The sequence below is a fragment of the Lynx canadensis genome, chromosome B3, assembly GCF_007474595.2.
Source record: "Lynx canadensis isolate LIC74 chromosome B3, mLynCan4.pri.v2, whole genome shotgun sequence".
Lineage (NCBI taxonomy): Eukaryota > Metazoa > Chordata > Mammalia > Carnivora > Felidae > Lynx > Lynx canadensis.
Genome location: NC_044308.2, coordinates 133,470,386 through 133,491,562, shown reverse-complemented (window position 1 = coordinate 133,491,562; position 21,177 = coordinate 133,470,386). Strand labels below are relative to the sequence as shown.

Sequence of the window (21,177 nt, the reverse complement as noted above, 5' to 3'; positions counted from 1 at the left end):
TGCTGTGTGCCGTGCTCTGGGCATCACAATGACCACATGAGGAATGGGGTCGGGGGTTGTAATTCTCTTTTGGGGATAAGTGGACAGACGTTTGGAGATGTTCATCGAGCTGGTTTCTAACCCTCTTCTCACTCTAGTTCCATTTTTCTTTATACCAACAAATTGTTTTCTAAACTTGTCAGATCAAAGAATCACCAAGTAGCCTTGCTGGGCCGCATCCCTAGTGATTCTGATGATGCAGTGGGTCTGGGGCAGGGCTCCAGGGTGATGCCAGTGCTCCTGGTCCGTCCACCCATTCTGAGTAGCACTGAACTAAGGGAGCCTGGACATCATAGATTCCCAGGCCTCTCCGGTGGGGAGGTGATTTCCCTTGGTCCAAGGTGGGGGCTGGACATCTGCCCCCTTGATGTTTATTTATTTTTGAGAGAGAGAGAGAGAGAGAGAGCACAAGTAAGGGAGGGGCAGAGAGAGAGAGACAGGGAGACACAGAATCCGAAGCAGGCTCCAGACTCTGAGCTGTCAGCCCAGAGCCTGACATGGGGCTCAAACCCACAAACCATGAGATCATGACCTGAGCTGAAGTCGGTCGCTTAACTGACTGAGCCACTCAGGTGCCCCGACGTGTGCATTTTTAAATAGAGCCTTAGGTGGGTTGTGTGATCAAGTGGGTCTGGAAGCCCTGCTCTCAACCATAATCCTTAGCATTTAATGAGTACCTCCTATGCGTGGGGACTGCACCTGAAGAAATAGAGTGAGGGGGTCACCAGCCACGAGGAGCTTCCAGCTCAGGGTAGTCACATAATCTCTGGGCAGCTGAGTCGCCTGGGGGCTGCTTAGCAACTCAGATTCCCATGCTGGGTCCGAATTCCGCTTCAGGAAGCCATAGTGGGGTTGGGGTTCAGGAAGCACGATTGTTGATGAGCATAGGTGGTTGGAGCACAGCAAGTTCCAGGACCAGATTTTAGACACGGTTGTCCAAGTGGTGGGCACAGTGTGCCCCGCCTGCAGCCTGAGGAGAGCAATGACCGCGTTACGAGGCTTCAGGGTGCCGCTGGGTTACTGGGGGGCTGAGGGCAGGGTGCGCTGAGACGACAGTGGGAGGGGCCTGGCAGAGTGCCAGGAGGAGGATCTTGGGCAGGGCTGTGGCTTTAGGGTGACCAACATGTCCCAGTCGGCCTGACGCTTTCTTGGTTTTCAGAACTGAAAATCCTGTGTCCTGGGAACCCCCCAGGCCTGGGCAAGCAGGCCCGTAGTTCACCCTGTTAAGCAGATGGAGCGGTTTTTAGCAAAGAGGAAAGGAACCCGGTGCAAAGCAGGGCTTTGTCCAATTAGACCTGGGTTCAGATCCCGGCTCTGATGCTGCTTGTCCGGCCTTGGGTGAGTTACTCAGCTTCCCCGAGCCTCCCTCTTTAGCTCAAAGGTTGTTTTGAGGAGTAAAAGAGAGAATGCAGTTTCAGGCACCAGCAGTCATCTGCAGCAGCCTGCCTGAATCAGGAGGACTGTGTGTGGAAGGAGGTTAGAAAGGTCCAGATACTCAGCCCTTTACAGGGAGGAGGAAGCAGGCAGGGTGACAATGACAACAGGGATAGCAGAGCCGTGCAGGAGGGGTTGGGGTGGGGTCCCGTTGTACTGACTTGTGGCTGAGGCCCAAAGCTGAACGGCAGTCGCTGTTAGCTGGGTCCCCGAACTAGTCAGTGTGGACCTGGGGCCTCACGCCAGGTCTGACAGACTCCCCAGCCCTCTCCTTGCAGCCTTCCATCCTGCACTTTAATGAGCCGGGATAGGATGTGGGGGTGTCATGATGTGTACTGGGGACGCAACAACGAATGTGACCGCTGGGCTGTCAGCCCCATGAGGGCAGGGCTGTTTCGCTCTTTTGTTCTCTGCTATATCTCAAGCACCAGTAACATGTCTGACACACGGTAGGTACTCAATTAGTTGTTCAGTGAACACCTTGGCCGCTGCCCTTGAGGAGTTAACTCGGATTCATTTCCTCCTCAAACACCTGCTGAGTGCGTACTGGGTGCCAAGCCGCTGCCTGAGAGGGCCTGGGGTGCCGTGGTCATTAGGCCCACCCAGGCCCACCCTGTGCTCTAGTGTAGCACACATGCTCAGTGCTGGGAGTGGGAGTGGGAGAGGACGAGGGCTGAGGAGGTCCTGGGGAGGGAGTGTCTACCTGAGAGGCTAAGACTCTTGGTATCGTCCCTCAGGTGACTGGATGGCCCCGCCTGCCTGGGGCTCTGGGTAAGTTCTGGCTGATGGACTGCTGTTCAGGCTGACTGAATGCCCATGACCTTATCTTCCTGTGTCTCCTGTGCAACTGTAGGGTTGACACTTGCTGAGTGGCCAGGGCTCCCTGCTGCCTCTCCTTGTCCCTCCAGTCTCCTCACCTGTGGGCTGGTTCAGCCCCTTTGCTGTGAGGCCTGCCTCCCTTGAGTAACTGCCTTCTCTGGCCCTTGCAGGTTCTGAGTCCAAGAAGAAGCAGTATGTTTTCTCAAGTAAGGGGTGTTGAGTCGGTGAGGTGATATTGCTGGGCATGTCGAGCACAGGGACCTGCAGTAAATGCCTTTCCTTTCTCTGGCCCGCCAGGCCAAGAGATTCCGCTCTCCACTGAGTCTTGGGCCTGGAGGCCTGGGAAGGTGGGTCCCTCAGGCCCCTTGCAGCTGCCCCGCGGCCCGGGGCAGCCTCCTTCCTACCTCTGCCCTGCCGCACACACCAGTTTTGGCGTCTCCTTCTGCCTGGACTCTCACTTGGAGAAATCCTACCTCACCTGTCTTCTGAGTGTCCCTGGTGGTCTTTCCACCCCACTGTGCCTGGACTTGATGGCCCCACACTGTAGTCTTTGAGGGCAGGGACAGGATTAGAGCTTTGAATCTTCAAGAGATGCTTGCCGGCTCTGTGTGGGTATGCATTTAACTTGTCTGTGTGGGGCCAGCTTCCTGAGCGAGCCCTTTCCAAGCCTTCTGGGCTGGCCTGATAACATCCCCCTGCCCTGTTAGAGTCATTTCCTGTCCTGCTGAGCCCTGGGGACAGGCCAAACCAACTCCAAGATCATGACTTTCAAGTTACCTTTTCTCTTCTTAGACTAGGTTTTTCTAGGGAAGTGTGTGTGTATGTGTGTGCATGTGCGTGTGTATGAGCGTGTGTGTGTTAAACCAGTATACTTATCTATTCTGCCAGTGCAGTGGAAATATTGTCTTCTGTTCCCACACTTTACTCTCTCATCCTGTCCCTCCAGCTTCTGCATTGTGCGTGAACACGGGCAGAAGGCTTTGGCTTGAAGCCTGGACTCTAACTACCAAGAGTTTCCCAGAATATAGCTTTCTGCCAACTTCTTTGAGCTCCTTAATCTTTGACTTATGGCATCTTTGCCTTTCAGTCAAGATCCAAATGGCCAGGTCCTCTGAACCGGGTCATAATTCAAGCAAAGATGGCGGAGGGGGAACAGAGGCAGCCCTGAGGTGGAAATGGGAAGGCCGGGGTCTCGGTCAACAATCATATCCCAGCTACATGCCAGGCACGCCTGAGGGGGGCTGAGGTACCTGATTAGGTCCTGTCCGTGAAGGGGAGACTAGAGATTGACTCATTCCTTTCAGAAATATTTAAAGAGTACCTACTGTGTGCCTTGGAGACAGGGTGTGAAGGGGAGAGTGACAGGGCAGAGGTCAGAGCCAAGGTGGTAAGGTACAGGGATCTTGGCTTTCACTTCGGGTGAAAGGGGAGCTCCCGGAGGGTTTTGAGGGGCCGGGTGACATGACCTTCTCTTCTCTGCCCTGCTGTGTGGCCCTACCCCGGTTAAGCCCAGCTCCCGGCCTGCCCCTGCGTGCTGCATTTTGCGGGAGGAACCTTGCGCGTCATTTGCACTTGATGACAAGTGACCTCGGAGGCACTGCCACGCTTCTGGCATGTTTGTATTCCTGCTCTCACGCATTCTTTTCCCTTCTTAGGCCTTTTATCTGGATGGCATCCTCTCCTACCTCATGACGTTGCCTCATATTTTAGCGAGGAAATAGAGGCAGTTAGGAAACCCCCTTGTTTCCCACCACCGAATCTGTGTCCACTTTCCCTCCTGTCACCGTGTGGAGGCTCCGGTTCCTTTCAAGGCCTGCACCCCCTTCACCTTGGCTCACAATCGCCCTGTTGGAGCCTCCTCAGGACTTCACGGCTTCTGGCATTTCTCCTCGCCTCTGGATCAATTCTCTGTCTCTCTCTGTTTCCTGGATCATGCCCTAGAGGGTTCATAGATACCCAAGACTCTCCTGTAAAAACCTTCCTCAGTCCCACGTCTCTGTCTCCTCACTGCCCGCCTCTCTGCTCTGTGTCAGCAAAGCCTCTTCGAGGAACCTTTGTCTCCTCGGCCCTCTCGGAGCTTGTGTCCCTGCCCATCCCGCTGCTCTTCCTGTCAAGGTCACCCTCCGATGTTGCCTCCCTGTTGCCAAATCCAGTGGTTACGTTTGTGCTCTTATTTTCTTCCCTATTCCAGCTGCCTTTAACCCGCTTGGCCACTCCCTCTTTCTGGAAACTTCTCATCTCCATTTTTGTAACAGGCAGTCCCGGTTTCTTTAACCTGGTCCTTTCGCTCACTCACTCTCCTCCAGCTTTGACGCCGACCTCCATCCACCGATTTGATGTCTCTACTTGGATATCGAATGTTATTTAAGTCTGTCGAAGCAGAACTCTTGGTCTTATTCCTCCTCCCCTACAGTAAACGGCAAAACGGTACCACTGTCTACTCCACTGTGCAGTGTCATATCTGAGATTAAAGAATTTGTCTTTAATCCCCGTCCATTCCTCATCCCTCGTGCATCTGTTTCCTATTGCTGCCGTCACCGATTATTACACATTTACTGGCTTGAAACAATGCAGCTGTGTTCTCTGACTGTTCTGGAGGCCACAGGTTGGAAGTGGGTCTCATTTAGGCTAACCTCAAGTGTCAGAGGGGCTGAGTTCCTTCTGGAGGCTCTCGGGAAGGATCCATGCTTTTGCCTTCCTGGCCTCTGCGACTGCCCACATTCCCTGCCTCATGCCCCGTCTCCATCTTTAGAGCAAGGAGTTAGCTTCCTCTGTGACTATACCTGTTTTCACCACCATCTCCTCCTCTGAGCCGCCTACTTCCCTCTTCCAAGGACTCGGTGGTGCCCCCGAGGTAATCCGGAATAATCCCATCTCAAGGCCATTAACTTAATCCCATCTGCAGAGTCCCTTTTGCCATGTAAGGTGACATATTCACAGGTCCCTGCAATTAGGGCACAGTCATCTCTGGGGCGCAGGGGGTGTTATTCTGTGTGCCACACCTCCGGTCCAACCCATTAGTAAATCTTGTTTATTTTTACCTCCAAATCGCGTCTTCCCCTCTGCCCGTCTCTCCCCTTCGGCACTATTTCTCACCTGTGCCCCCTTGTCCTGGCATCCGTCACCCCTCACCAGACTCCTCTGCGGTGACCTTCCAACCATCCCTGCCGTTGCCTCGCCCTCTCCAGCCCCAAGTTCGTTCTCCACACGGCGGAGGGAGGGGTCTTCACAAAACCTAAACCGGATCACTTCAACCCCCTGCTTGCACACTCCCCGCCCCCTCCAGAGGCTTCCAGATGCTCTGAGAAGGAAAGCCACACTCCTGAGCACAGTCTGCCACAGTGTGTTCGTGGCTGCCCTTACCCGCCTCTCTGACTACCATGCTCCCATCTGTCCCCGCCGCTCCAGCCACACGGCCTTCTTGCTGTTCCTCACGCATGCCAGCTGCGTTCCTGCCCCAGGGCCCTTCCGTGGGCTGCCAGAATACTCCTCCCTCAGATCTTTCCGTGGCTCGCCCAGTCTCAGGTAGCCACCCAGTCGCGCACTGCCACGCCGCCCTGTTTTAGCTCTCTGCGCGTCTCTTACCGCTACCTGGCCTTTTCCTGGTTTGTCTCCCCTTCTGGAATGTGAGCACCACGAGGGCAGAGACGCTTCTGCCTCACCCACCACTGTACGTGCCGGGTGCTGGCAGGTGCTAAGTAAATGCTGGCTGGTGGCTAATGCGTGCAGCACTCTGAGGTCAGGCCAAGGGAGCAGGAAAGCTTCTCCAAGGTGACCCTGAACTGCAGCTCACACGACGCCTGGGCTGTTGGCAGGAGAAGGGAGGGAGGTACAGCCTGTCCAGGCACCCCCAGGTGAGACAGATTGCCACAGCCTCGGAAGGATGCGGGGGGCCTGGAGAGTGTGCACGTGGGAGGCTGGTGGCCCAGGGAGAGTGGTGACGAGTTCTACTTAATAACTGCAGACCCAGACCTCCCTCACCTGGTTCTGAGATGACGGGCCAGGTCCTGCCAGCCCCCTGTGGGTGACCAGATTACGCACTCCCGAGTCAGCACACTCCAACACGGGCCATCTTCTTTTCTTGATTATTATGATTATTTTATTGGTTTTAAGAGAATTTAGTGCTTCATCACTTGCATATAACACCCAGCGCTCATCCCAACAAGTGCCCTCCTTAATGCCCATCATTCATTTAGTCCCCCCATCCCGGTCCACCTCCCCTCTTTTCTTTTTTATTAAAAAAAATTTTTTTTTTAACATTTACTCATTTTTGAGGGACAGAGAGAGACAGAGCCCGAGCAGGGGAGGGGCAGAGGGAGAGGGAGACACAGAATCCCAAGCAAGCTCCAGGCTCTGAGCCCCGATGTGGGGCTTGAACCCACGAACCACCAGATCATGATCTGAGTCGAAGTCGGACACTTAACTGACTGAGCCACCCAGGCGCCCCTCCCCTCTTTTCTTGTTAAATTAACTAGTTAATGTTTTATGCAGGCAATGAATGTACATGGTAGTAAAAGTCAAATAATACAAGAGAGAAAAGTAACTTTATTCCTACAGCATCCCTGTGTCCTCTTGCTCCTGTCCACAGACGTAGCCACTCTTGGAACTTTCCTGGGGGTCCTTTCAGAACTAGTGTATGGGGCGCCTGGGTGGCTCAGTCGGTTAAGCGTCCGACTTCGGCTCAGGTCATGATCTCACGGTCTGTGAGTTCGAGCCCCGCGTCGGGCTCTGTGCTGACAGCTCAGAACCTGGAGCCTGCTCCGGATTCTGGGTCCCCCTCTCTCTCTGCCCCTCCCCTGCTTGTGCTTTCTCCCTCAAAAATAAGTAAACATTAAAAAAAAATTAAAAAGAAATAGCCAGCGTATCTGTATGTGTATAAGAAAGAGTGTTGTTGGTTTCTGGTTTTCACACACAATAGTAACATACTGCATACCCTGTTTTGTATCCCTCTCTGACAGTGTTACCTATTGCTGTGTAACAAACCCATCCTCAAACTTGGTGCCTTCAAATAGCCACCTTTTATTATTTTTCACCATTCTGGGCTTGCCAGGGGAGCCAGCTGTGGGTCTGCTCCGCGATGGACCTGCCCTTGTCTGGGCCCTCTCCCGTGGCTGGGCCTGGCTGAGACGACTCAGCTGTGTTCCCTGTGGCCTTTCTTAGCCAGCCCGGCTGCGTTCTCAAGGTGGTCACAGAGAAGCGAGAGGAAAGCAGACGCGAGTAAGCCCTTTTCCGAGCCTCTGTGTGTGTCACACGTGTCTGCGTCTGTCCTGTCAATCAGAGCAAGTTACGCGGCCAAGCCCACGTTCAGTGTGAGAGGCCAGAAAGCATGTGGGTTCAGGGGTATGAAGAGCTGGGGCCGCTCGTGCAGTCAGGTACCGCGGGACCGTATGTAGATCCGTTTCCTTCCGTGTAAGGGACGCGTTATGTCCCATCACGTGGGGCACGCCGCAGTGAGGACTGTGCAGGTTTTCTGTCCTGTGCTGTTCCCAGTGGGGCCGTATGTAGAAACATCCCCGTTGGTACACGTAGGTGCTCAGGAGTGCACGTATGTATGGGATAAGTTCCTAAGCCTGGAATTTCTGGGTCAGATGGTGCAGGTACATAAATCGTTCTGTAGATGTTGCTAATTGCCCTCGGTCGACACTCGTACCGATTTATGCTCCTGCTGACAGTATCCCAGTGTCTATTTTTCTGTCACTTGCTGGTGGGGAGGGGATGACAAGTGCTGTAGGTGCTGGGGTACCTGTGACTTACAAGAAGCCAAGTAAATGAGACGAAATTCACTGAAGTCGTCCTGAGACCAAGAAATGGAGAACCTGGCTGACTTCGCAGGGCAACAACGGAGGTGCAGGGGACGCTGACAACGGCTGGACTTGAGCAGGGGTTTGTTTTTCCTCTTGGATCGGAGCCACCGCGGGATTGGTTTGAATAGACCTAAATGCTTCTCTATTGACAAATGCGAGTTGTTGAGAGTTTTTTGTATTGGTGTCACGTACTCCCTGGAATAGAGTGGAAACCTTAGGCTTTTTTCTTCCGCGTTGATCCAGTCTCTGGGTGTCAGCTCTTTATCCCGTGAGGGAGAAGGCTGGGAGGAGGGGGCAGTCACCTGAAGTGGCAAAGGCCACACAGCGCCTCCCTCCTTGGGGGAATCAGGGAGGCCAAGGCCGCCCGGGCATCGAGCAGGGCCAGCCGCCAGGCTTCGGAGATTGTCTGTTTGCAGATGAAGCTCAGCACAGGGCTCTCGCCCGGGGCCGATTCCCCATCTGCTTCTCAGTGAGGGTCCCCAGGAGCGGTCTCTGTTCAGCTTCAGGCTGTATCTCTACCTAAGTCCCTGGGAAGCTGGTTTCTGCAGCCTCACTTAAACCGTGAAAAATACCCGTGGGAAAGGTGGAAACCAGCCCCGAGCACCCCTGAGTCCCTCCTCACCCTGGTCACCTGACAGTCCTGGCAGGCGGAGCAGGAAGGGACTTAGGAACGGCCCGGGCAGCCCTGCGGCAGAAGGGTGAAATGGCTTGGCCAGCGTCACATGGCTGCTTGGGAGGGAAGCTGGGCCCCTTCTCTGGATGCTGATGTCCACACGGTTCGTGCCTGACGCGCCGGGGTAACGGCGCAGGTAGATGGCCTGGGTTCAGAATTCCAGCTCCAGGACTGACTGGCCCTGTGACCTTTGGCACACGGCTTCACCTCTTGTGCCTGGTCCCCCATCCGTGAGGATGGAGGTTGAGAATAGGTCCTAGTGAGGTTTGGAGGACTAACGGGGTGATGTGATGTCTCAGCGCGCGGCACGGCATTTAGTAAGAGCCCAGCATGGCTTGTCTAGTAAGATTATACAACATTCTTATCGTCCTACTAGATCGCAGGCCTCTTGAGCACAGGGATTGTGTCCCCTAGAGCTTTCTGGCCTCCTAGATGCAACATAACCATTCTGGGAGATAGCAAGTCCAAAATGAATGGCAATGACAGTAATCGTAACTCACATCTATTCAGTACCTGCTCTGTACTCTGTGCATTACACCCACGTCCAATCCTCGCCGTTGCCAGGTGAGGAAACTAAGGCTCAGAGAGGTTAGGTAAGTTGCCCAGAGCCGCTCAGCTAAGTAAGCTAGGGAGCCGACGTTAAGCCTGGGGCTGCCTGAGGCCAGAGCTCTGTCTTCCACGTTGTACTCCTAGGCTTTTCCATTCTGGAAAGTACACCCTTGGCCCCACTGTGCAGTCCTGCTGTGCTCCCTGCAGGGTGGGATGGCCGGCTGTGCCCTACCCTGTGCCTGGTGAGTGTGAGTAGGCAAGTGAGTGGGGAGAGATACTTAGATTTAAGTATTTCATGAGGCGGAATCCTCATGTAAGGGTTCCTTGTTCCAGTGGTGCAGCCAGAAACTCTCAAGGCAATTACAGAGCTCACCTTGTCTGCTCCCCACTTTTCAGGGACCACTTTTCTCTGTTGTCCCACGTCCAATGTTGTGAAAATTGTTTTTCACATATTTTGTCTTGTGTTTATGGTTATTTGTTTTTTTCACTTGAGAGGGAGAGCGAGAGAGTGCATGCGCACATACAGGGGAGGGGCAGAGAGAGAGAGAGAGAGAGAGAGAGAATCTTAAGCAGGCTCCACCCTCAAAGCAGAGCCTGACATGGGGCTCGATTCCATGACCCTGGGATCATGACCTGAGCTGAAATCAAGAGTCGGACGCTCAACTGACTGAGCCACCCAGGCGCCCTGTGTTCGTGGTTATTTTATACAGGAGGGTAAATCTGTTCCATCTTGGCTGGAAGCGAAAGTCTGTTTTTAACTTTTTATTCTCTTTTATTTCATACTTAATTCTTTAATCCAGCTGGAATTAATTTTCTTGCATGCCCTGAGGTGCCGTTTTTTTCCCCTTGTGCCTCACCTTCCTAGCATGTAGCTGGACATGCTATGGGCAGTAACAACTGGCTAGGTGACATCTGTGTCCTTTGTCACTCGTGGCCTCTGAATTGGGGACCCAGGGGTCCTTGACAAGAGCCGGCAGCGCCGGCTGAGGATGGAGCCTCGCAGCCTCCGTAGAACTTCTCCAGCGTGAGTTCATAGCATGTTTTTCAGATCTTTGCCCTCCTGGTTGGGAGACTGAGTGGTAGAGAAGTCACCTTTTTGGAAGGAGAGAAAAGGAAACATAATTTGCCTGGGCGACTCCCTGGAGCCTGAACAATTTTAAAGTTTCACAAATTATTTTGCAGCCGCTACGTTCATTTCAGATTTTCAATTTGCAGCCGCTCTTTGCTCAGAGCGCGCGGCTCCTTCGGGAACTGAGGAGCTGATCCTCGCCGACCTGGCAGGAAATCCCAACTCTTCCCCTCTTCCCCTCTCTGCCCTTCATGGTTCAGCTCTTGGAGTTCCCCGAACAACGGGGCTGTGCCATGCCTTTGCACGTTCTGTTTCTTCTGCTTGTGAACACGTACCTGTAACATAGCTGGTGAAGGCTTTGTCTCCTCCTCTTCCTCCAGTCCAGGACTGTGCACGTCTCCAGTACCACTGCGTCGTGTGGAGCTTCAATGAGGGAAGGGACTGTGTCTCCTCACTCTGAGCAAGGCCTCTTCCTCTCAGTGAACCTTTCCCAGGGCCCGTCCAGTGTTTCTGATAGAGCTTGGCAACAAGACTGGTGTGTTCCTCCATTATCCGGAGATCGATACGCTAAAAGTCTGTAAATCCTACAAAGCACTAAGGTGGTAGCTTTTTACGTCTCTTTATGTCATCCTTTGTTTAAATATTTTTGCAAGCCTAGGATATACAAGCCGTGAAATGGGAGAGGTGGGATGTCGGGGCATTCTACCAAAGCCCTCAGTTGGGTTCTGTGGAAATTCCTTTCAGAAGTGCGGGACCCTGGGAATGAGTATTGTTCGGTGAGGTGTTCTCAGATAGCCGTTCTCAGCTGAAAGCCTGTTTGGTGGTCGGGAGATCTAGTCAGGATAGCAGTTTGGCCACTGTAACTAAGGTCCGAGTGACAGTGACTAAACAACAAGAGCCAAGTGGAAGTTAATGTTTCTGTCTCACGCAGTGATTGATCATAAGCGGTCTGGGGCTTGGTGGCAGTTCACGCGTGTTGGAGACCGAGGTTCCTCATGTTGTGCTGCTCTGTGGTCCTCAGTAGATGGCTTCCATCTGGAGGGTTAGAATGGATGCGCCATTTCCCAGCAGCGCGGACTCTTCCCAGCTATTGGGGTAGGGCGAGGAGGAACCGGAGGGTGAGCTCACTTCCTGTGGGGCCAGCAGAGAAGCTGCATGCGGCACTCTGTTCACATCCCACTGACCACAACTTAGCATCCAGCCCCCAGGGAGCCCGGGAAGTAGTCTCTACCTTGACAGCTATGGGCATGGATAAAACTCAGGGACTCTAATACTAAAGGAAAAAGGGGAGAATGAATATTTGGGGACAGTTGGCAGATTCTGCCACAGGCAGGACCAGACCTAACACTGGAGGGTGTAGTCCAAGTGCCTTGGCCTACCATTGAGTTACTTCACCGTTTATTGAACACTGGCTCTGTGCCAGACATTACGCTTGGTTGGCCCTGAGACTGAAAACAAGTGACATAGAGATTCTTCCTTCAGGCCTCTCATTTCAGTGTGGAAAGGGCAGATAAGTAAAGGCCTAGGCTGGCGTGCTTGAGGTTCCTGGTGGCAGCCGGGGGTGGCGTGGGATAGGGCACGTGCGGGGAGAGATGAGCAGTGCCCAAAAGATCAGTAGGTGTTTATCAAGGAGCGGTGGATGTGTTCTCTGCATTCCGAGTCATCCCAGAGGCGTGGAGGAGGTTCACTGGGCCCACGTGTGGAGAACTTGGCCGGAACCTGTTTTCCACGGAGATGGGGCTCAGCGGGGAGAGGGGAACCGTTAGTCCCATGTTTTGCTCCCCGCTTGAGTCTCCGTTCTTGCCCTCCCGCTCGCCCACACCCTCTTCTCCGGCCACTTGGTCCGGTGCACTTTCCTTGCCTTTGCACCTTCCTTGTGCTCTGCTGTTCCCTCAGCCTGGTTTGTCCTTCCCTGTGCTATTTGCCAGTCCAGATCCTACTCATCCTGTAGGGTCTAGTTGAGAGGCATGGGAGGCCAGGCCACAGCATGTCCCTCCCCGAGAATGCATTAGCTCCCATCCACGGTCTCACTGTGGTCACAGTATCCTTCCCATTTCATACATGGAGGCTGGTGCTTCAAGAGGGTGAGCAATGTGCCCCTGGTCGCACAACTAGAAAGAGGTGGCAGACAGCAGAGGGCCCAGTCTGCTGTCCTTTCTGCTTGCTGGCCTAGTGATTCTGCTGGGGACGGCCATTTCAGCTGTAGGTCAGGGGAGCCCGCAGTGGGGAGTTAATCGGAGTGGGGAAAAATGCGGAGCGAGGAATCCTCAGTTCACACGTACAGTGGAGCTTTCTTAACATTGCTCCCCCCGCCCCCCCCAGAACACTGAGGTTAAATCCTAGGGCCACAGTCCCAGCGTGACAAACTGGGATTTATATCTATAACTCTGAATCTAACGTTATTTTAGCTTTTGGAAACTTAAAATCTACAGAAAAGAAAGTCCGTGTATATGAATAGTCTCACCCCAGAAATAACCACTGTTCCTGTCCCATCATATATACTTCCAGTGTTTAAAGAAGATTCGCCCTTTTTCCTAATATTAAGGTAAAACAATTCTGCTCAATGAAAACAATTCAAACTACACAGAGTTAAAAAATTACCCCAAATCCTATCATTCAGAAATTTTTATTACTCATTCTTAAGAGATACTCATTCTAGACATGTTTTTAGGAAAACAGAATAAAGGTAAGCAGGCAGACTTTTATGAAGAGTGATCGCACATTCCTGTCCAACGTCACAGCCATCAGCCACGGGCAGCTTCTGACCACTTGAAAGGTGGCTGGTTAGAATTGAGATGTGCCATATGTGCGAAGTACCCATGAGATTTGGAAAGCTTTTTTTAAAATTCATTTTTATTTACTAATTTTTTTTTAAATAAGCCCTGCGCCCAACGTGGGGCTCAAACTCACGCCCCAGAGATCAGACTCACATGCTCCACCACCTGAGCCATCCAGGTGCCCCTAGATTTGGAAAACAATGCAAAGAAGGAACATAAAACTATGCCAGTAGTTAAAAAATATGGATTGCTTGTTCAACTGATAATATTTTAGATATATTGAGTTAGATAAAAGATATTATCAAAATTAATTATTTCACCTGTTTCTTTTTCCTTTTTTACAATGGCGACTGCAACTTTTAAAATAACGTGTGGCTTGTACACAGGTCTTGGGCGCAGCCGTTCTCGATTTGAAAAATAAAGTATTAATAAGTACTCATGGGAAAAAAGAAACAAAAGTGAATCTCAGGGAATTGTTGAACTCCAGATAAATGCTTCGGCGCACGGCATCACTTCCTAAAAGAGTTCAATCAACTCTTCAAAAGACTGGAGTCGTGTGTGTGTGTGTGTGTGTGTGTGTGTGTGTGTGTGTGTGTTTTCTTTAAGCCTATATTCCCGTGTTTTGAAAGATGGTGCTCTAAAGCTCCTCCCAATTTTGATATATTGTCATTTTTGCACTGTGTTTAAAGCAGTCACAGTCTGTTCTTTAACTGTAATTCTTGTAGGCACCTAGTATCCTGTATGTAAATGTGTGGACCCTCCCTGTCAGGCCTTTGCCCACATATCCTTCACCCCTGAGTCCCGAGTTTCTTTATTAGCGGGATTTCATTCTCAAGAATGTGCACTTGGGCTACGCTTTGTGTCCCTGTGCCTTCTGTAGACGTGGCTTCACTGTCTTCGGTTCAGGATACTTCTGTGGATCTTGCCTGATCTTCCCCCTCATCTTGTAGGTGATTTGCTTTTTCTTCTTGGACACTTACAGAATTTTTGTGTTCAGTCACTTATCTCAGCCCTGTTCTGTTGTTGCTCGGCTTATCCTAGGACCCTCGGTCTCGTCTCTAAGAGACTATTTTAGGCTTCCTGGTGCACAGACAGAAGCACTGCTGAGAACTTTAGATTTGGCAGATCTGGGTCACTGACCACAGGACTTGGGAGGGCTCTCGTTCCAGCTTGCAGCCTTCAGTGGACCTACCACCCAGAATCTCAGCGGGTCCTCTGTGATTTTTTTTTTTCTTGAGTTAATTTTAGATTACCTAAACAATAGGCAAATCTGTTCTCCTTTCTGGGACTGGAATGTTAAAGGTAAAACTGAAGTCCATTTTGACCCTTTACTCCAGTTGAGGTCCTTGCTGCTCTGCATCCCGGTGGTAACCACGGTCATGGATTGGAGATATATCCTTCCAGACCTGTTTTGTCACTCTTACATCTTGATACAATTGCATCCTGTCCCATGACAGCAGAAATACGTCATGCTCAGGCTGGTGTATGAATTGTTCTGGGTTTATTCAGAGCATCTAGATGTGCGGATCCCAAAGAGCTACTTCTGGAGTGAGCTCTTCATTCTAATTAACAAGCCAGCACGGATATTAGCAGAATTGCAACCATAAGTAGTATACTCTTAGGGGTAAAACCTGCATCTAGACATTCCCAGCTGTCAATGTCTATATAGCTTCGACTTTTAGGCGGAAACAGACTGCATGCAACTCAGGTGTTTTTGACACAACTCGTTTTAAGAATCTGACTGTAGGGGCGCCTGGGTGGCTCAGTCGGTTAAGCGTCTGACTTCGGCTCAGGTCATGATCTCATGGTTTGTGAGTTCGAGCCCCGCGTCGGGCTCTGTGCTGACAGCTCAGAGCCTGGAGCCTGCTTTCCATTCTGTGTCTCCTTCTCTCTCTGCCCCTCCCCCACTTGTGCTTTGTCCTCTCTGTGTCTCAAAAATAAATAAATGTAAAAAAAATAATAAAAATCTGACTGTAGAAGATATTCTGCCAGCTCACCTCCGCGTTATAAGGCCATAGAACACAACAGGACTAGGAGATTTCACCGCATTGCTCTTGGAAAATACATAGTATTGTTTTATAAAGATCATGCTGAAAAATATCATAAGACAACTTTGTGTTTTCCTACTGAATTTGGGCTCTCTCTGTTAACATATATCAAGTCTTTCTAGATTCAATCAATGCGTGACAAAGGAATGAGCTACCGCCTCTCTGAGTACAAACTCTGGAACATTCTTTTTTTTTAATGTTTATTTATTTTTGAGAGAGAGCATGAGTCGTGGAGGGGCAGAGCAGGGATGGACAGAGGATCTGAAGAGGGCTCTGCGATGACAGCAGCAAGCCCTACGTGGGGCTCAAGCCCATGAACCGTGAGATCATGACCTGAGCCGAGGTCGGACGCTCAGTTGACTGAGCCACCCGGATGTCCCTGGAACATTCTTATTAATGAACAGAATTCACCATAAGATGGTGCCTCCTTGGACTCCATCTAAGGTTATGAAGTTCCAGAAGGGCCTCGCTGGGGGCACGGCGCAAGGGTGTGGTGGTCCTGAAGTCCTTGGGGGGCCTTCCCACTTAGCCTCTCGCTTTGTTCTCTGCAGATGACATGGCAGAGCTCCTCCTCGGGGAGTCGAAGCTGGAGCAGTACCTGAAGGAACACCCCCTACGGCAGGGGGCCAGTCCCCGAGGCCCCAGGCCCCAGCTGACCGAGGTCCGCAAGCATCTGACCGCCGCCCTGGACCGGGGGAACCTGAAGGTACTGTGGGTGCCCGAGATGCGGGGGGCGGAGGGGTGACGCTGGGCCCGCCCCGCTCCGGGCAGTGAGTAGTTACGAGGAGCCGGGCAGGTGGGGAGCACGTCTGTACCCTGCCGTGGCTTCTGGGAAGCAGGCCGACCCGCTGCGCTATTGTTGTGCCGGACCCACGGCTGGCTGACCACCATGGGGGGGGCTTCCGGCTCCTAGGGGCCTCTCTGGTGATTCTTCGATGACACATTATCCTGAAGCATCATCTGCCCCAGGTGCTTGCATAAAGCTGCCGTCTGAGGCCCAGAGCTCAACCTGCCACCTTGGCCCACTGTAGGGAGGAGAGGAGTTGATCAGGAGTACCCTTTACCGCCAGTTCCTGCCTGAGACACGCATGTCCTGAGAACTGTGTGGGGCCCCTGCTGGTGACCGCAGGCCTGGTACCTTGGTGTGGGAAGGAGCCAGGACAGGAACTGCCCTCTGCCTGAGCAATGACCTGTTCCTCACGGCACAGAAACCTGAAGTGCTACCCTTCTGCTGTCCGCCTGCTCTGTCTTCTGGTCTCTGCACCCAGCTTGCCCTCTCCCTCTCACCACAGTCCTTTCTTGCTTCCTTTGAATCTCCCTTCATCTGGATTTCACTCCCCCTTCTCCCTCCCCACCGTTACCTCGCTTGCGGGGCTCTGCACACTCCATGGCCCCGAAGGCTGGCTCTTACCGCTTCTGCAGGCTGCTGCCGGTACCTAGCCCGTTCCCATCATCTTCTCTAGCCACCGTTGTGCTCTTGTGCCCCGCTCACTGTTATCACAGCTCCAGAACTTTTTCATCATCGCAAAGTGAAACTCTATGCATTACCCTCTAACTCTCCATTCCCCCCTCTACCCGTTCCTGGCAACCCCCATTCTGCTTTCTGTCTCTGTGATATTACCTGCTCCAGATCCGTTATAGAAGTGGAATTATATAGTATTTGTTTTTTTTATGACTTGCTTATTTTATTAATATTATGTCCTCGAGGTTCATCCATGTCGTAGCACGTATCAGAATTTCCTTCCCTTTTAAGGCTGAGTAATACTCTGCTATGTGTTTAAGCTGCATTGTGTTTATTCATCCATCAATCAGTGGACACTGATGTTGCTTTTACCTTTTGGTAGTTTGAATAATGCTGATATAAACATGGGTTTACAGATATCTCTTCAAGATCTTGCTTTCAATTCTTTTGGGCATATACCCAGAAGTGGGATTGCTGAATCATATGCTAATTCTATGTTTAATTTTTTGAGGAACCTCCATACTGTTACACTGTTTTCCCCAGCAGCTGCACTATTTTACATTTTACATTCTCACCAACACTGAGTTCCAATTTCACAACATTCTTGCCAGCATTTTGTATTTGTGTGTGTGTGTGTGTGTGTGTGTGTGTGTGTGTGTGTTGTTTTTGGATAGTAGCCATCCTAATACTTTTGAGGTGGTATCTCATTATGGTTTTGATTTGTATTTCCCTAATGATCAGTGATGTTGAGCATCTTGTCATGTGCTCATGGCCATCTGCAGGTCTCTGGAGAAATATCTATTCAAGTGCCTTGGCCAGCTTTTATTCAGGTTGGGTTTTTGTTGTTGTTGAGTTGTATCTCTTTGCTTGTGACCTGGATGATTTCTCTTTCCCTTTTCTTTACTTCCTGTCTCCAAATCCTCTGGGACTTTACTCTCCTGTTTGTGTACATCCCCTCCCCCCCACCCCAAGAGGCCATGTTTTCCTCGACTTTACCTTCTGTATCTGTTTTGGAAACCTGTGCCTATTCCCAAATTGCTGTGTGACCCCAAGGAGATCATTTCCCTCCCTGGGGCTTAGCTTCTCTTGGTTTGAAAGGGGTGGGCTGTTGGAGGGGTGAGCTTGGACCCTCCCAGCTCCAGTATATTCCAAGCCTGCCAGCTTTCATTCTGAGATGTTCTTCCTCCCTGTTATCTGATCACCTCCTTGGCCCCGGAGCAGTTGAGGGCGTGGGCATCATTTGAATACGTGAGTGTTAGTGTTCATCAGTTATGTGGCTGCAGGCTTCTGGAAACCCTGGCAGAAAGCCTCCTTTCAAAATGGCCTTTGTGGGGCGCCTGGGTGGCGCAGTCGGTTAAGCGTCCCACTTCAGCCAGGTCACGATCTCGCCGTCCGTGAGTTCGAGCCCCGCGTCGGGCTCTGGGCTGATGGCTTGGAGCCTGGAGCCTGTTTCTGATTCTGTGTCTCCCTCTCTCTCTGCCCCTCCCCCGTTCATGCTCTGTTTCTCTCTGTCCCATAAATAAACGTTGAAAAAAAAAAAAAAAAAGTTCAAAATGGCCTTTGTGTATGTCTGTCTCCAGTGGACATAGCCCCAGGCCCCTCAGAGGCTGGCTTGAGAGCATTCACTTTACTATAGGAAGTTCAGTTTACTAAGCACTTGGTGCTGCAGGTGGGGCTTTAAAAACACATGTTCTCTCTTTCCTTGTTGCTTTCCAGGGGCCACGATACACTTTTCTTCAAAGTCAGCTCATGATACTAGCAGGTGTTCATCAGTGCGAAGGGGTAGAAGGACAGTGGACACGAGGGGCCACGCTTCACAGTGGCAGCCGTCAGATTCAAGCACTACTCCAAGAGGATGTGGCTGTGTGTTAGGGGAGAAAGGCTGAGGATCCCGCTCCAGGCCTGACATCTGGCTAGTTTCTTTCCCCCCTTCGAGACCCCTAACTTCATGGTGAAAAGTTGACCTTTTGTGTTACCAGGTGCTGCTGGGTTTTGCTCTGCACCCTCTACAACCCAGTGTAGTGGTAAGAACACGGAATTTCAAGTTAGAATGCCCGAGTTTGTGTTCCAGTTCTGGATTTATAAGCTGTGTGACTCGGCAAAGTTACTTAACCTCTCTGAGCTTCACGCTGCTCATCTGTAAGCAAATAGTTAGCTCAGGGTTGTTTTGAGGCCCGGACGTGGAAGTTCTTTCACAGCCACACAGCACCAGGGACCTGTCATTTGTTGCTGTTTTACTGGTTCTACCTGGAGGAATGTTCTCCTCCTACCATTTTGTAGCTTCCTCTACCCTATACAGAGTGTTCCAGAGTCACACAACTTTTGTACGGGAAACTTCCTCTCTTCTTGACCTTACGTCGGTTTGTCTCCTGGTTGGGAGCTTGCTAAAGCCCAGTGCAGACAAGGTACCCACAAAACACACGTGGACTGAGGCAGGAAGGACCAGAGCAAGGAGGCGATGTGGCGTGGTGGAAAGAGCCTGACCTGGGAGTCAGGAGCCCTGCTTCTGATTCAAGTCAAGAGAACTGTGTTTACCAAGGGCAAGGCCACGCCGAACTCCGTGGGGGAGGTGCTCTCCATCCGCCTGCGGCCGATTGGACTCACCCAGCAAGGCTGTTCCCTGCATTCAAACTGTGCCTTTCCGCTTGTAATTCTCTTCAGGCTCCTACATCTTTTCCATCTGGCCTCGTAGTCTACTTTTCTTTTCAAAAAAAAAAAAAAAAAACTTACACTTTTTTCAAGCTGAATATTAAAAATCTTTTTCTCGGGCGCCTGGGTGGCGCAGTTGGTTAAGCGTCCGACTTCAGCCAGGTCACGATCTCACGGTCCGTGAGTTCGAGTCCCGCGTCAGGCTCTGGGCTGATGGCTCGGAGCCTGGAGCCTGTTTCCGATTCTGTGTCTCCCTCTCTCTCTGCCCCTCCCCCGTTCATGCTCTGTCTCTCTCTGTCCCAAAAATAAATAAACGTTGAAAAAAAAAATTAAAAAAATAAATAAATAAATAAAAATAAAAATCTTTTTCTGTTGGTAAAAAATACATAACACAAAATTTAGCGTTATAGCCATTTTTAAGTATACAGTTTCAGTGGCATGGAGTGCATTCACACTGTTGTGCAACAGTCTCCACCAGCCATCTCCAGAACCTTTTCATTGTCCCAGGATGAAGCGCTAAGCCTCTTAGACACCAGCTTCCGCCGCCCCTCCCCCTTGCTTTTAAGCCAGTGGTCTCGGTGCCGGAGGGCTTGAGGTAGGAAGGAAGACAGCCTAGTCGGCCAGGAAGCCTTTCCTCTGGGTGGAGAACCCAGCGTGGGTGCTTTTGTCATTGCTCTTTTTCTCTTAAGTCTGCTTTGATTTCTGCGTTTGCAGATGTAATTCTAATTTCTTGCATTGGTGCCCCCCCCCCCGGCTGCCCCCACTTAAAACTCTTTTGTTCCCTTTTTTTTTTTTTAATTTTTTTTAACGTTTATTTTTGAGACAGAGAGATACAGAGCATGAATAGGGGAGGGTCAGAGCCAGAGGGAGACACAGAATCCGAAGCAGGCTCCAGGCTCCGAGCTGTCAGCACAGAGCCTGACTCGGGCTCGAACTCACAGACCGTGAGATCATGACCTGAGCCGAAGTCGGATGCTCAACCGACGGAGCCACCCAGGCGCCCCTACAGCATGACACTCTTGATCTCAGGGTTGTGGGTTCAAGCCCCACATTGGGCATGGAACCTACTTAAAAAAGAATAATAGTGAACTTAAATGAAAAAGAAACCCCTTTGTTCCCTTCACTTCCTGGGCCCATTTTGCTATCTCTCCAGTGTTGCCTGTTGCCCCTGTTCCCTTTCGAGAAATAAAGTTATGATTTCACTTATATGTGGAATCTAAAAAACAACAAATGAGTAAACAGATAAACAAAAAGTAGAAACAGACTCATAAATACCGAGAACAAACTGATGGGTGCCAGAGGGGAGAGGAGGGAGAGGTGGGTAAAATTGGGTGAAGGGGAGCGGGAGATACAAGCTTCCAGTTTTGGACTGAAGAAGTCATGGGGGTAAAAGGCACAGCCTGGGGAACACATTAATGGTATCCTAAGAGCATCCTCTGGTGACAGACGGTAGTTACACTTGTGGTGAGCACAGCCTAGCTTACGGAGTTGTCCAATCACCATGTTATACACTGGAAACTAATGTAACATTGTGTGCCAACTGTACTCGAAGAAAAAAGAAAGAAATGCCTGGAAGCTGACCATCCTGGCGGACAGCTGCTTTGCCATGCTCTGGCAGGTGACCTGTGCATTGCCCACCCCCTCCCAGCTGCAGGCTGCGGGACAGTGCAGCTTCCTGGCGAGCTCCTGTATGCTGGCGAGGCTAGCCTCGCGTAGCTTGGGTTCCAGGGAGAAGGCCCGCGCCAGGGTATAAATCGGCTTCCTTCTATAGATGGCTGGGGTCGTCTCTTCTTTTCCTGCTGAGGAGCGGTGGCCTGGAAGAAGGGCGGGGGGTGGGGTGGGTGTGGACTGGGG

General features: G+C 51.3%; 1 protein-coding gene across 1 annotated transcript in view; it reads left to right on the top strand.

The window, feature by feature from the left end:
• Positions 1-21,177, top strand: part of TTC7B (tetratricopeptide repeat domain 7B) — a 254,369-nt gene that overhangs the window by 7,356 nt on the left and 225,836 nt on the right. Inside the window, 1 exon segment of the mRNA XM_030319778.1 lies at positions 15,764-15,918. Coding sequence (XP_030175638.1) covers positions 15,764-15,918 — 155 coding nt within the window.